We start from the raw sequence: 15,287 nt of genomic DNA, 5'->3' as shown, positions 1-15,287 counted from the left end.
CAATATACACCGTGAACCTAAAAAAATAAATAATACACAAAATTATGATAATAATTGATTCTAATAAATTCAACTTATGTAAATGTTTTCGCAGTATAAAATATTCCACAATATAATTTTAAATACATTTTATAATAATTACGTTTACGGTTCATTATTATAATGATTTTTTATTTTTTAAATTATTATTAAATATTTTTCTTTAACTATTATTAAATATTTTTTGAGGTATTATAAATTTAACATTTTAATGTCAATGTCATTTGTCAATTCTGTAGTGTAATTTTAAAAATATTTTTTTTAATCAAAGATTTTGTTTAAATACCAATAATGTTAATTAGACAGTGTACTAAATTATCAAGTTCCATTAGAATAAGTGCTTATAAGAAATTACCTGTAAAGAATAAAAATATCTTAACAATATGTTGTCCCTGTAGAGAAACTCAGAATAGGTTAATTCTATAAACTATATGTGGATGTTATATTTTAAGTTTTATTCCGTTTAATAATACTTTGATAATTTAATATAGATTCTTAGCATCTGAAAACATTACGAAAACATCCTCAAGTGTCAATAAAAGACAAGAAATTCTATTTTCTGCGGGACCTGTACATAATGAGACTCAAAAGAGTAAACTATCATCAGAAGAATTATTAGAAAAATCTATAGCGCATTTATCGACTGATATTTATCAAAAGAATAGAGTTTATAAGAATGATTTAGTCAGAGTGATAAACAAAGTGAAGGAATTAAATCTATCGTCCAAGAGGCAAGGCTTATTATTATTGAAATGCTGTACAGAACTTCTGCCTGATGAAACACCAGGGTCTAGAATGGCTTTGGTTGAACAAGTTTGGAATACCATCAAGTAAGTAATGAGTTTCATTATTATGATAGCTACTTATTTGTTAATGAATTACTTACTGATTTTTTTTTGTGTTTAATTGATATTATTGAACAGTCCATTTATGAGGGGCATTAAAGGTTTTAGGCAATATGTGTGACCTATTTTACCTGTACTCTGAGTTATCATTTACCATTTAGAATGTTATGTAGAAGGTAAAAAATATTTTTAAAAATTTTAATAAATTAGTGTTTATTTTGAAATATTTTTTGTGCATAGGGAAATTGTTATAAAATAAATAACTATATAGTCATTTCTTAAAATTTTCAGGCCCCATACAACATTTGAGGTTGAGCATTATAATGAATTACTTAGAGCATACATAGCAAATAATAGAACTGTTACTGCAAGCACTTTTTTAAACCAAATGAGAGATGTGAAACCAAATTTATCTACTTTTGAATTGATATTAAGGACACTTGGGGAGGTAAAATAAAAACTAAAATTCTGTTATAAAATATTTTATATTTTGTACAAATAATATGCACACAAGATGTAATTTAGATACATGGATAATAATTATATATTTTGTGTCTGCAAAAAACTGTTATTTTTGTTCTATAATTTTTACACTGAAATTTCCAAGTAAACAAAGCAAACAAAGTAAATAAACCTTACCTGGTTTAAATATATGTTGTATTTTTTTTTCATTTATATTAGGCAGGTGACATAAATCAATGTACAGAAGTGATATCAAACATGAAAGCGCAAGGTCTTCCTGCTACAGAAAATGTATTCAACTCTCTTATAATATGTCAAGGCAAAGCTGGGTAAGTTTTAGCTTAGTGAAATATATTTTACAAGTAATAATTTGCTTCTAAAGGAAAGAAATATACTTTACATTTAGACCCATTTTGTTGTTACAGTGCAATTTATGGCATCTTTTTTGCAAAATCATTTACTTTTTGGTTGATCTTTATGTATCTTAATTTTCCAGTAATTTATCTAACATTCAAGAAATATTAACAATGATAAAGTCCCTTAAGTTAGAGCCTTCAGCCAATACATACACTTACACAGCGAGAGCTTATGCTTGGAATAAAAAGAATGATCTTCTAATGGAAGAACTTGTAAAAGCTCGAAATATTGGAATCCAATTTGGGGAGATACACATTATGGAGATATTGAAGACATTGGCGGCGATTAGCAATTATGAACCAGTGGCTAAAGTAAGCTCATTTTGTTAGATATGTTAACTAACTAACATATTATTAGCGTGTAAATATATATTTATATATTTTAATTAATTATTATTAGCATTTGCTTTTTGTCTTATCATTAATTTTGATTTAGCTAAAAAATATAGCTCCATGCAGTATCCCACACAGAGCAGGGTAGGCAGAGGAAAGCTAGTGTTATGACACTCACTTTCTGCTGAAATTTAAGGCATTGATTGGCAGAACTCTAGGCGGGTTTTGCGTTGGTGCCAGAGCGAAGAAATGAAATAATTCCTTTCCTCAAGTGGGGAACTCTGTGGCGTTACAGTCACTCCGTAAAAATCAAGCAATAAATCTAAATGAAAATTTGCAGGTACTAAAATTCTTACCAGAAGAAATATTGGAAACACCATCCATTTCCCCTTACATGCAAAGTGTGGCGACTTTACTAGTGTTCCAAAATCATCCCATGGTTGCTTTGGAGATTTACAAATGTCTACCGTTACCGTCATTTGGACCTAGAGATGATAAGGGCTTGCATGGGAGGAGTTTAGTTAGAGATTGTGTTAAGGCTTCCATGGTTTGTAGATTTATATTTTTATTTTTCTTTATTTGTATGTTGTATCCCGTAGCAGGGTAGGCAGAGGGAACCTAGTGTTAAGACACTCTATTCCCCATTAAGACACTTCCATTTTCTATTTTCCGCCGAATTCTTGACGTATTGTGTATTGAGTGGTGGAACTTAACTTTGTCCCGTTAACAGAGCGAGGATATAAAATACTAAGGATATTTCTCGAGTAGAATCGACGTTTTCTCAAAATAACAACTTCCTAATAATATTTTTTCGCGATTTCTACCCATTTAAATGAAACTCTAAAACCAAATTAATTGCGTATATCTTTTTATTTATTTAGTTTAATTCGTTACAAAATTCAAATTAATTTTTAATTATCAACTTTCTTTCCAGCCATCAAGCGTAATAAGCCTGATAACACAGGAGCTAATGTCATCAGGTAGAAATCCTATAGCAATGCACAATGCAGCTGAAGCGGCACTCCAACTGGCCAAAGTACCTCTGGCTTTAGACTTGTTTACTAGAATGAAACAACTTGGTATGGCTCTACGTCCACATTACTTTTGGCCTATTTTGATTCATACTTCGAAAACATATGGGGAAAAAGGTACGTATTTCGTGTTTTTTTTTGGAAAAGGTTGTTGCAAAAAATATTTGAAATTTATTAACGCATTCCTAGTTTTTTATGACCATCATAGCAAAATAATTAATGTAATAATTGAAATATAAGTTTACAAGGCAAAGAATTTAGTAGAAGTTGAACACCCTATGCATGTTCCACCGATTAAGAAACATTGCATACAAAATGTAGTAATTTAATAACAAAGGTATAAAACTTAATTCTTAAAAAATAGAATAGGCTTGATTGATTGGTTTGGCTACAGCCATTTGGTGCATCATGGATGTGCACAAATTATATAAAAAAAACTAGAACCTAGTGAGAGGCCGAATCTTGTCCTGCTATATGTATTAAACAATCATTTTTATAGGTATAATGAACACACTATCAACGATGGTAGCAATGGAAGTCAAGCCTGATTACGAAACTATATTGGATTACGCTTTACCATACGTTAGTTTCACATCTCCACAGAATTTGATGAAAAAGTTTCTAGAAACTGGCCTTTCTGTTACTAATGTATTGACACCCATGATGGTTACCTTGTTGAACACTGGACAAGTTAGAGCGGCTAGTGAGATTTGTAAGTAATATTGTTTCAATTTAAAATAATATATTTAATTTAAAAATACACCTATCCCCCGATTTACACGGTAGATACGTTCCTGAGAAAACTGTGTAAATCGAAAATTAAAAATTTTCAAGACAAAACCGTGTAAATCGAAAATTAAAAATTTTCAAGACAAAACCGTGTAAATCGAAAAGCTTGCAGAAAATGCATAATCTTGCTATTTAACAGTTGTGATTTTTTTCAATATTTTTAGGTGTACACAGAAATAAAAATAAAATGCATTGTCAGGTTAAAATATGTAGTATATTACGGAAACACAGTTTTTTTTATTTAATTACAATACATTAAACAAAAGAACAAAAAATAAAACCAAAGGTGTTTTATTATCATTCATCACTGTCAGAAATTACTCTCCTTCTTTTTTTCGGAATCGAAGGTTCGAATTCACTTTCATCACTCGAAGTTATTTGTGCCGATTCGATGTTTGAAGCAGAAATATTTACATTATGAGAGATGGTAATAAAATCGGTTATTAACAATTGCTTCGAATTTTTTGTAAGATCTTTGTAAACTTCTTCATATTGAGCCTAGCAGCGATTTATGTCACGAGTGCGATAAAAACAAAAAAAAACTTATTTGGAAAACCGTGTAAAAGCGAAAACGTGTAAAAAAAGTACCGTGTAAATCGGGGGATAGGTTATTTTTCCATTTCTTACAGAGAAAAAAAATAGTTTTGTATTATAAATTGTTTAAAAATGCGTATAAATATATTCATATTTTTACTGTAGTAATTTGTAAGAAAAGTATGAAAAATCTAAATCAATTTAAAATATGGAAAATTAACAGATAACAAATATACTTCATTTAATCAAGATTAAACAACAATACAATATAACTAATATTGTATCGTAATTCTTATCCTATGTATATGAAAGTTGCACTTTCACACAAAAGTGCTGAACACATACACACATACATATCTTATACATCTTAATAAGACATAGGCTTCAATTTATATAAAAAAATTGAATAACATGATTATAATATAACAAAAAAAATTAACAATTTTAACATTCTTTTTCTTTTCATTTCTTTTCCAAGGTGAATTATTCCAAGGCAAAGTAGACGTGGAAATGTTACTAAATTCCCTAGTAAAAGGATATTTAGTAAGTTCAGATATAAAACACACAGTGCACATATTAGAAGACATGACAACTAAAGCCTTAAATAAAGATAAGGACTGGGTTGGAAGGTTCTTATGTGCATTTGTACGGAATAATAGGATTAAAGAGGATTTGTCAGATTTGATTGGTTTGTTGAAGGTAAAATTTGCTTTTTTTAATGTTTTTTTACCTTTTTTTTTTTAGTAGTTCATATGTTTAGTTATTATAACTGTTAATTTATATTATCAGTACTACAAAAGACGCATAATTATGTGAAATGAATAATCTGGAAACACCATCCTGCTGTAATTTTGTTATAATACATAATTCATTTTAATAAATTGTGGCCTAACCCCTCTGTCTACCCTAATGTGTGCGGGATGCAGCGTGAAGCTGATTTAATTTAATATTAATTTACCACAGGATATACAATCAACCCCTATAAAGATTTCCACCGCGGCTGCCGACTATTGCCTCTCCCGTATACCGGAGCATCACGGCCAGAACAAGAGAGAAGCAGTCAAAGAAAGTTTCATAAAAATCACAGATGACAGATTAATAGATGATGGGGAATTATTTACACAGATTATGCAACATCCGGTTAGTTATTTTTTTTTGTATTTTTAACCCAGTCGAGATTCGAACTTATGGTTCGTAATGGATGGATTCCCATTGATTGTTTGTATATATTTTTTAAATATATGCGTGAGAATATTACCTACAAGACAAGAGACAAGACAAGACAAGAGAAATAATAAAGTATAAGATTTTAAATAAGTTATATAATTTTTTTTTATGTAATAACATCATTTAAGGGTAGATACTATATATATGTACTTTATCAAGTATATATAACATATCAAAATTAACTGCTCCTCCATAAAACTTATGAAATATTATTCATTATTTGTCCACTTCATACTGTTTATTGTGAATATGATTTTAAAAAGTTAAGATGACTTACATATAAAATACTGTAACAACAAAGTTTTTCAATTTCATATAAATTCAATTTATATTTATTCTTACAGAAACAAATGAACGAAATCTCTCTAAAATCACACCTAATAGAATTAGAAGCTAAAGGCATGAATACAAGGGGTGTATTGAGAAAATTGCTTCAACAATACTGTAGAGAAGGTAATTTGAATGCTGCGAGGGAAATTGTGGATAAATGCGAGAAAGAAGGGGTTAGTATTATTTGCAGCTTCACGCCTTATCCCGCATATTAGTGACATTCCCGATAAAGCGCCCCACTCTGTGTCCATGTGTGTAATATTTTACTAGTGTTTTAGTTTCTTCAGTTAAGTGGCGGAATACTATGTCGCTTTTGACTTATCAGTGTGTGGAAATGAAAATAATTACATATTAACTAAATCATTTGAATCATCTCTCAGAATTGCGGTCGAACCCACAAGTAGCGTTTTAACAAATAGACGCTGTTCTACTCCGGTACAAAGGCCTCAAGTATCATTTTTAAATTATATATTCAAAAATATTTAGAAGACAAACATGTATGGAATTAATGTCTATTGAATGTAATGCAGGATAGCTGCCAACTAATGTAATAGATTGTACCATTGATTTTGAAAAGAGCAACTGTTGAGTTTCTTGCCGGCTCTTCTCAGCAGAACTGCCTTCCAGAACCGGTGGTAGCTTTTTGTTCATATGTTCATTCGACGATTCAAAAGTGCTTATAATAAGATTATTTGAATAAAGAATATTTTGAATTTGAATTTGAATATATTCTGCAAAAATATCTCAAAAAATAAGATTCCAAAGTACGATTGCCATGCTTGCTTTACTCTGTTATAAATACTTAAAGAATGAATATTTTTTCAGATCTTTCTATCAGCCGGTATGAAAGCGTCGATATTCGATTTGCACGTCAAATTAGGTGAATTAGAATTAGCAGAAATAGCTTTAGCCGATTTAAACAAGTCTTCGCCTAATTTTACATTGGATGAATTTAAAGTTATTGATTTTGCGACTCTTATGGTGTATAGAAAGAAGATTAAAAAAGCTCTTGAATTGATAAATGAAGAGGCTAAAAAGAGGTTTGTTGTTATAATATTGATGTTTTTATTTAGCTTCTAGCTGTCTTTCTGGCCTATTTTAGGACATTGCGTGTTAAGTGGCGGAATGTCAAGCTTTGTCGTCTTATTAGAGTGAAGAAATGAAAATAATTCAACATTCGTGTGGGAATAGATGTCACCACCATTGTATGGCAGTCACACGCTGTTTCACTGCACCACGAGTGGATGTTAGCGTTGGTCTTGTTTTTTTATATTTTAATATATAAAATAATGTATAATGTAAAAACACTAAAATGTCATATTGGACGGAGAGTGGAGAACTGTTAAATAAATATATATTTTTATATTATAATTGCATTCATTAATTTGTATATAAAAACAGGCGTATAACAGGCGGTCGTAACATATCAATGAACTGCTGGCGTCTCCTCGACGCAGTCGCGGCACAAGGTTCCTATCCAGATACTAAAAAAATGTATGAACTGTTAACCACGTTGAGATATTGTAAACCGTCTAATATTATACTTGGGCCGTTGGTGAGAGTGCATTTGAAAAGGTACGTAGGAAGATATGAATATAGGAAATTATCATGATTTGTTTCATAATTAATTCTTTTTTTACAACATTTGTTTTCATAGCAAAGTAAGGAGAAATTAACTGGTGTCTATGTCACTTTACTTCTCTTGCTGCCAGATATCAAGTTATTACGCGTTGAATTGTTAGTGCCGGAACCCAACGCCGTAATTTGTTTTGTTACCGGAGCACAGAATTAAAAAAGCTTCACGCCGTGTCTCGCATATAGTAGGTGATGAACCTACGACCATTGAGTTTCGTTTCTCACAGCATTACAATGACCTTTTCCGATATAAATAATAGACATTTTATATGAAATTCTTTATCGCGTAGCGGATCAAAGTGTGTGTGTTTGAAAACGAAAATATAACCCAACAACAATGTTGTTTAGTTTTATATTAAAGTAATATGTGGAAGTATTTTTTCAGTGGAGACATAGAGAAAGCAGTCCAAGAATTCGTTCGTCTCGCAGATAAATACAACAAAACACCTCTCAAGCATGAATTATTATGTAAAATATTAAGGGATATGAGTGATGGCAAATCTGAGGAGGCTTTTATAGAAAATGAGAAAAATAATGGGAAATTAAATAAATTAGTACAGACTATACTCAATGTTGATAGGAAAGTGCATGGTGCTAGTGATGTGCAGGTATTTTTTTTTAGTTTGTGATAGTGTATCTACTGTTACTTTGCTTTTTCCTATTTCCGTAAAATATTCCCATATATAGAAGCACTTTGTTATTTGTAATATAATGTTATATTCATATTTTATGTAATATTCCGCCGAAGTCAAGTTTCTGTAGTCAATGAAGCTAATTTAATATGGAAATTATAAATTAATTATTTAAATAAAAGTTTTTTTATCTCATCTATTCAAGTAAATAAATAACATTGTACAAATTTTTAATTTTTTTATATGAATATTTTTATATATTCGGCGGAAAGTGGGGAACAGAGTGTCTTAGCACTAGGTTCTCTGTGCCTACCCTGCTGTGTGTGGGGTACAGCGTGAAGCTGATTTGATTTGAATATTTTTATTACACAACCACTAACATCACAGAACTATGACTAATAATTTAAATAATTTTCAAAAAACCAAATACCATTCCCTATATTTCTTCCAGTTAACACTTATAGCGGCATTAGCAGACGTTGGTTACAAAAAGTCACTACGAAAGCTTTTATTGGACCCTTCAATAAAGTTCCACCCGGAAGCATTACTGCGTCACTGTGAACGGTTCGCGCAAGAAAAGAAGGTGGGAGCCTTGGAGATTATAGTGGAAACCGCCAAGGATCTACGCCATGTCGACGTGGAGGCGATATGTAATTTGATATTGGACGTTTTCCGTAAGTTTTTGGCTGTTTTTTTGGTTTGTTTGGTTTGGGCATATTGTGAATATAGGAGCAGAATGATAAGTTCGTTACACATCGTTATAACCTAGTGTTAAGACACTCTGTTTCCTATTAAAACACTTCCATTCCCCCTATTTTTCGCCGAATTTTTGAGACGTTGCGTGTTCAGTGGTGTTACTTGTATGAGGAATGAAAATAAAAAATATTTCATCCCCAAGTGGGAATCTAACCCACAACCGTCGCGTTTACAGTCGCACGACTTGAGTTATTCACTATATTAGACTTGATTTATTTTTCTAATCTAATTCTATTTTTCTTATAGAACGCGACGACAAGTGTCAAGAGGCTCTATCCCTGTGGTATACAATGCAGGAAAATGAAATAACACCTTCACAAAAATTCGTGAAGAACATATGTTCTCTATGTAAAGCTAATAACAAGCAAGTACCGTCTGAACTTTCCATACTTTTGGATAAACAAATTAAATCTAAATTAGTTATATAGTGCGAAACTGACTTATTTTTTAAATGTTAAATAGATTAGTACTGTTGTTTAGTGAATTGTAATTCTTTAAAGTCCTTATTTGTACTCAGAGAATGTACGTGTGAATAAATTTGCATGGAAATAAATTTAATGCAGTGATGTTTTACATGTTTTGAAAGATGATTGCTAAATGTACGTAAATTGTTAGTAATATCTGTGATATTGTTTATTACATAATATTATAGTTATGTTACGTATTTTATTTTTTATCATACAAATCCGTTTTGTATATTATTGCCCCTCGATACGTTTGAAGTACAAGCGTGTGACTGTGAACGGGTATGGGTTCCATTCCCACTCAGGGAAGTGAAATATTTGATATTTACATTTCCTTGAGAGCGAAACCAGTGGGATGACAGGGCAAAATGCGGCGTTGAATTCTACCACTCAACAGGTTTTCTCTACCTATCCTGCTAGGCTATCGTGAAACTTCCTTATTTACATATGGAACATAGATTTATATTTTCCTGTGTTATTCTAGGTACGAGTTAGTAGAAAAAAAATAAGTTCATTTAGAGAAAAAATGTAATTGAAATATTTAATTAAGCATACACACATTTCACACAATATTTCACACATATTACAATGTTAATAAGTTTTATTATTATTAAGATCTTCAATAAGTTTTTTGTTTAAGGCAGCAATTTCACTCATTGCCTCTTTTTTCAGTGGTTCATAGTCCGCTTTTAAAGTTATAGATGCGATGTCTTCTTCTAGAATGGTCTTCCTACTTTCTAGTTGTGCTAATTCTTCCTCAAGACTGTTTAATTTGGCATACATTTCATTTCCGTCAAGACTTTCCTAAAAAAAAAAATAATTGATCAAGTGATATAGTTAGTGAGTGATAGGTATTCAGGCATTTGAGAAAAATATTTTTAAAACAAGTATGAGCCCGGTCGTGGCACGGGAGCACAAGCGTGCGACTGAGTTTCTCTACTCAACATTCAACTTTAGAATTCTTACAACGGAACGGATTATCTTAATACTAGGTTATCAGGTACCCAGTTTTTTTCGAATAACTGATAATTAAGTAATATATGTATTCTATACTAGGGGCGCGAACCGGAACTGAATTTTGACTCGCTGCGCTCGCAAAATCTCGGTAGTGTTAACATGTTGAGCGAAGCGAAGATTTTTTTTTTCGCCTAAAACCATCTACGACATGGTCATATCTATATGTTTGCAAATTTTTATCTCAATCGGTCAAACCGTTTGGGAGCCTATTGATGACAAAGAGTGTAAAAAGTCTCTCGCTTCGCTCAATAAAAAAAAATATAAATTTAACTAAATATTTAGTAAATTAAAGATTTTTTTATAGAAATAAAAACTCACTCTTAGTTACTTATGTTAACAATAACAAGAATGTTAATAAATTATATTTTTGCATTTATTACCTGTAGTTTTTTAAGCTTATTCGAAGCTTCTATAACTGCGCTCTCAGTTGGTGCTAACTTTTCTTTCAGGATTTTCGTTTCGCTTTCCAGAGCCTTCTTTTGCTCCTCTCCTAATAAAGCGGAATAACTTTTTCACTAATTTAAAGATTGTTGTACATTTAAGTATTTTATCGGTTATTGGTCCAAAAGTTTGCCATTTTTTAAGATAAATGTATGAAAGGCAAAGATGTCAATAAAACCAATGAAATTATTAAACATCAGTTAAATAAACACAATTTCACTTAAAAAAGACTTAAAAACCTAAAACGTATTTAATAAAGTTTTACAAATGTAAATTTTAATAAATTTAAACTATAATAAAAACCTTCATCTCTCAGCTTTTCCAAATCAGATAATGTCACAAGTTCTCCTTGCATGACGCTTGTTTTCTCCGGAAGAGTTTGTAATTCTGTTGCGAGACGCTCACGCGTTGCTTCCACCTGGATTATTATACAAATATAAGAAAATATAATACAATACTACGATACGATACTTTTAATTTATTGATTCTTTAACACTATTTACTCTATGTAATACTAGTGAGTTGAATATAGCCTTTCCAGATGGACTGGCTTATATAAGAATAAATTTTCAATTCGAACCAGTAGCCTCTCAGATCAGCGGGTTTCACCAAACAAATTCTTCAATTTTGTAATACCTTATTTTGTATAGATTAAATATGAACTGTTTCTAAGTTTAATAAGATAACGCAAAAAAGTAACTGAAACATCTTTAATGTTACCTTTTTCAAATTAGCTTGAAATCTTTCGTAGTCTTTAGTCAAAGTTTCAACTGTCTTCTTACTATCATCATAAAAGGTCGAATAACCTTCTCGTTGTTTTAATGAATCTATTTCACTTAAATCTAGATCTATATTAGAACTGCTGTGTTCTAAGGCAAATACTATATCTTTTTCCAATTGATCGATCTTTTCTATTTCCTTTTTGAGATTATCCTCGTAGGTAGACATAAAAGCGTCCATGGTTTCTTCTCTTTTCTTCAATTCTCTGTATTTTTGGTGACGTTCTGAATTACCCTCCTCGAGGTCCTGCGATGATAATGAAGTGGATAAAATTTATGAGATAATTATACATTTGTAGATAGATACAGTCTGTTCGGACCAAAGTGAGCTTTACATTTGTGTAAGTGTTCATATATAGTGTAGGTGTAACGTCGGTAATTTACTGCTTTTAGACTTACACCTCTTGTATTGATAGCAGCATTATATATTTAATTCTTAACATTTTATTTTTGTATTGGATTTACTACATGTTAAAGATTGGTGGCATTATCTCTGTACAAAAACGCAAACATGTATGTGAGCAAGCAGTTAATTATCTTTTAGTTCTTAAAAGATTGTGAATACAACGCTGTTCTTGTGAACAGCGGATCGGTTTATTAGCAACTCAAACGACACATCAGACGAAACTTAGGAAAATTAGGAGAAAGCAATGTCCAGTGTAGAACAATTGCTATATTTTTATGTATGATTTTCTTATTTATCTTTAATAGTAAAATTTACTTTAAAACAATTTTTTGTCTACATTTTTAGAGAGGCTCACACCAATACAAAACTCAGCTTAAACTTAGCGTATTACATAGGCTTAACATAAGTAACTAGGAGTGAGTAGCAGAAACTAACTTTTGCTTTTGTTACTTTATAAAAAACGTTAGAAAAGAAAATATTTACTTGTTCAGCTTGTTCTATATATTCTTGTACTTTTCGAATCTGGTCTTTAAGATTTGAGGCATTGCTGTCCAAAGATGCTATAGCTGCATTATCTTCACGCACCTTAAAAACGTTTAAAAAAGGGTTAAGTATCTTAACATTTTTTTCAACTTAATAAAAGTTTAGCAATTTAAAATAGTATCTATACGATAGAACTTAGATATATTATATCTAGGTTTCACTTAAAGTGCTCTTACTTGTTGTAAAAGCTTCTCTCTTTCTTCTTGAGGATCCAAACGATTGTTAATTTCGTTTTTTAAATTATCACGCTTCTCTTCGGCTGATGCAAGTCTACGATGTAATTCCAATAAATGCATTTTTATCTGAAAAAATATGTATTGAAAAACATTTTAAATGTAAAATTAAGTGTGGCTTACTTTTTTGCACTACTCTATATAAGTCTGAAAAACGCTTTAAATACTTATATTGTGGAAAATATTAAATAGTATAATAAGGTTACCTGAGAACCCGATATTTCTTTAACGAATTCTTCTTTTTCTCTATTCAGGTGATCTATTTGTTGCCTTGTTTGTTCTACTTCTTCACGCAGAGTCGAAGCTGTCGCTTCCAGTTCATTATACTGTTCTTTTTGTTCTGGTGTCATTTCTGATAGCAGTTTCGTTATAGTTGATTGCTCCTATTATAATAAAAAAGACATGCTACTGTATGCAACGGAGACAGCCTCCAGAGAGTGGAGTAGCGACACAGGGCCAAACTGCAAAGGTAATGGTTTTGGGTTTGATTTTCACTCGGAAGAATGGATTATTTTCATTTTCTCGCTTTGGCAATAAGACAAAGTGCACCGTTGGGTTCCGCTACTGTCAATGCCACAACATGCAATGTCTCGAAAATTAAAGAAAATAAAAACGGAACGGTAATTTTTCATACCTTATCCATTTGCTCTCTTAGTTGGCGTAACTGATTTTCTTTCCTCTGCTTTTCTATGAAAACTTGTTCAACTTCTTCTTGTAATTTCTTGTTGCTCAATTCAAATTCCCTTGTTTGCTCTTCTACGGACTGTTTCGACGCTTCACCATTTGCTATCCGAATAGCTGTATTGTAGTCAGCTAATCTGCCTTGTAGATCTAAAATAATATAACATTATAAAAATATAATCTATATTTTTTTTAGCTTACACTTACGTCTGAGAAGTAAGAACTGTTGACGAGGATGTTTTAATTACACGAGAGTGACACCGAGTTTTAATTTAGCGGTTAATCGTTGTTTTATTATAAACAGAAAATGGAGATATAAATGATATATTTTCTTTTCTTTTTGCGAAGATAAAAAATAACTAAATCATTCTATTACTCCATGATGTAAGGATTATATAAAACATCATTTACCCGTCAACTCTTGCGCCAGTTCCCTAACTCTTGTCTCATAATGTTTCTTAGCAGACTTCTCCCTTTCCCCTGCCTCTGCTTTCTCCGTTAGTCTCACAATTTCAGCCTTCATTTCTCTTACTTTTACTTGCATCAGCTCTTCCCAATAACGTTTGTCTTGCAGATGTCGTGTGCGGAAACCTCTTGCAGTACTTGTTCGAAGACCCGATATGCCTTGTTGAGTTATCGGTCTGTCGATCTGAAGAGATTGCAAAATAAACTGACTGGAAACTGGCAAAAGGAAGTGTTTTAATATTAGGTCTTATCTGCTTACCCTGTTATACAAGAAATGTAATGAATCTACTTTAAGTATACCGCGCTTGTGTTGAAAAATTTTGGATAATAATCTTACCATAGAAAATCCGGTCATAGAAGAAGACTGCTTGTTCGCAGTGGGCGGTGCTGGGCCAAAGCCCGCTGTCCCCATGCGGGAGGCAGTGCTTCCTCTATATGCTGATGTTGGCCTCATTGTCCCGCTTCTGTGAAATATTCACGTTTAAAAATTATTATTAGAGGTATTAGTTGTGGAACACACATTTTAAACGATGTAGAGGGAGATATATTGAGTCTGTAATTATATATGTATAGTTAGTATAGTTTAATCGATAGTCAAAGAAGTCCTTCACGATAAGAAAATTTATAATAAATATTAAATTTTTCTTCAATTAACCATTTAAATTCAAAGCTACAATAATAACGAAATAATACTTACTATTTACTTTCTTTTCACTTACCTGGATAAAGCAGAGCCGTTATTTGTATACTCTCTGAAGCCTCGTCTTGAGACCGGGCGCGGCACATCTGCCCTCCGCCCTGTACTAACACGCTCTGAATCCTCGGAAAAATCCATAACCACTTCAGCTAATTAATTTTTTTCACATCCAATGAGAAGGAATACATTAATATTGTGTATAATACGTTCACGCGCAGTAGCTATGTTGTTTGTACGTTGCTATGGTAACGTTATATACAATAGGTTAAGTTAGTTTAGAAATTTGATGGTCTCTATGGTACCTTTATGCATTTGATCAAAACATTTAAATCCGTTTATTTCAGCTGGCAAATGATATTTAAAATTTAAAGAAATTTCACGAAATTTTTAGTAGTATTTTTTTTAGATATTTATGAGAAAATGAAAGAAAATGTCTAAAATAGTACGTAGTATCTATCGATTTGAAATTTGTATTCATAATTTTTAAAAAGTAAAGCTAATTGGGAAAAAATCAGATTTCTGTAGGCGAATG

At 31.4% G+C, this 15,287-nt stretch overlaps 2 protein-coding genes across 2 annotated transcripts; one reads left to right on the top strand and one right to left on the bottom strand.

Moving 5' to 3' along the window:
- The first annotated feature begins 255 nt into the window (after positions 1 to 255).
- LOC146535476 (leucine-rich PPR motif-containing protein, mitochondrial-like) lies at positions 256 to 9,684 on the top strand. The gene is made up of 16 exons (XM_085190720.1): positions 256 to 452; positions 531 to 869; positions 1,176 to 1,332; positions 1,566 to 1,675; positions 1,843 to 2,074; positions 2,436 to 2,642; positions 3,030 to 3,243; positions 3,626 to 3,838; positions 4,928 to 5,148; positions 5,413 to 5,589; positions 6,021 to 6,179; positions 6,832 to 7,046; positions 7,408 to 7,581; positions 8,027 to 8,249; positions 8,725 to 8,947; positions 9,276 to 9,684. The coding sequence occupies exons 1-16, from the start codon at positions 331 to 333 to the stop codon at positions 9,455 to 9,457; spliced, it is 3,168 nt and encodes a 1,055-aa protein (XP_085046846.1). The 5' UTR covers positions 256 to 330; the 3' UTR covers positions 9,458 to 9,684.
- Positions 9,685 to 10,012: 328 nt separating this feature from the next.
- On the bottom strand, positions 10,013 to 15,125 carry LOC146535475 (intraflagellar transport protein 74 homolog). Its single transcript, XM_085190721.1, has 11 exons — positions 14,778 to 15,125; positions 14,396 to 14,522; positions 14,005 to 14,242; positions 13,547 to 13,743; positions 13,119 to 13,295; positions 12,856 to 12,981; positions 12,620 to 12,721; positions 11,672 to 11,977; positions 11,255 to 11,369; positions 10,891 to 11,000; positions 10,013 to 10,297 (listed from the first exon to the last, which is right to left on the bottom strand). Exons 1-11 carry the CDS (start codon positions 14,891 to 14,893, stop codon positions 10,085 to 10,087), a joined length of 1,827 nt encoding a protein of 608 aa, XP_085046847.1. The 5' UTR covers positions 14,894 to 15,125; the 3' UTR covers positions 10,013 to 10,084.
- Positions 15,126 to 15,287: the final 162 nt, after the last annotated feature.

Source organism: Heliconius melpomene, chromosome 10 (assembly GCF_056956725.1).
Source record: "Heliconius melpomene rosina isolate 202511_hmr_F chromosome 10, ASM5695672v1, whole genome shotgun sequence".
In the NCBI taxonomy this organism is placed as follows: Eukaryota; Metazoa; Arthropoda; class Insecta; order Lepidoptera; family Nymphalidae; genus Heliconius; species Heliconius melpomene.
This window is presented reverse-complemented; position numbering and strand designations above follow the sequence as displayed.

What these genes read in the sequence shown, in the direction of transcription:
- LOC146535476 (XM_085190720.1), top strand. Translation starts at nt 331, where the DNA reads ATGTTAATTAGACAGTGTACTAAATTATCAAGTTCCATTAGAATAAGT. An exon ending in GAAAACATATGGGGAAAAAG is followed by an intron (nt 3,244 to 3,625) that starts GTACGTATTTCG and finishes TCATTTTTATAG; the next exon opens with GTATAATGAACACACTATCA. An exon ending in CACAGATTATGCAACATCCG is followed by an intron (nt 5,590 to 6,020) that starts GTTAGTTATTTT and finishes TTATTCTTACAG; the next exon opens with AAACAAATGAACGAAATCTC.
- LOC146535475 (XM_085190721.1), bottom strand. Translation starts at nt 14,893, where the DNA reads ATGGATTTTTCCGAGGATTCAGAGCGTGTTAGTACAGGGCGGAGGGCA. An exon ending in TAAGAGAGCAAATGGATAAG is followed by an intron (nt 13,296 to 13,546) that starts GTATGAAAAATT and finishes TTATTATAATAG; the next exon opens with GAGCAATCAACTATAACGAA. An exon ending in TTCAAGCTAATTTGAAAAAG is followed by an intron (nt 11,370 to 11,671) that starts GTAACATTAAAG and finishes ATAATAATCCAG; the next exon opens with GTGGAAGCAACGCGTGAGCG.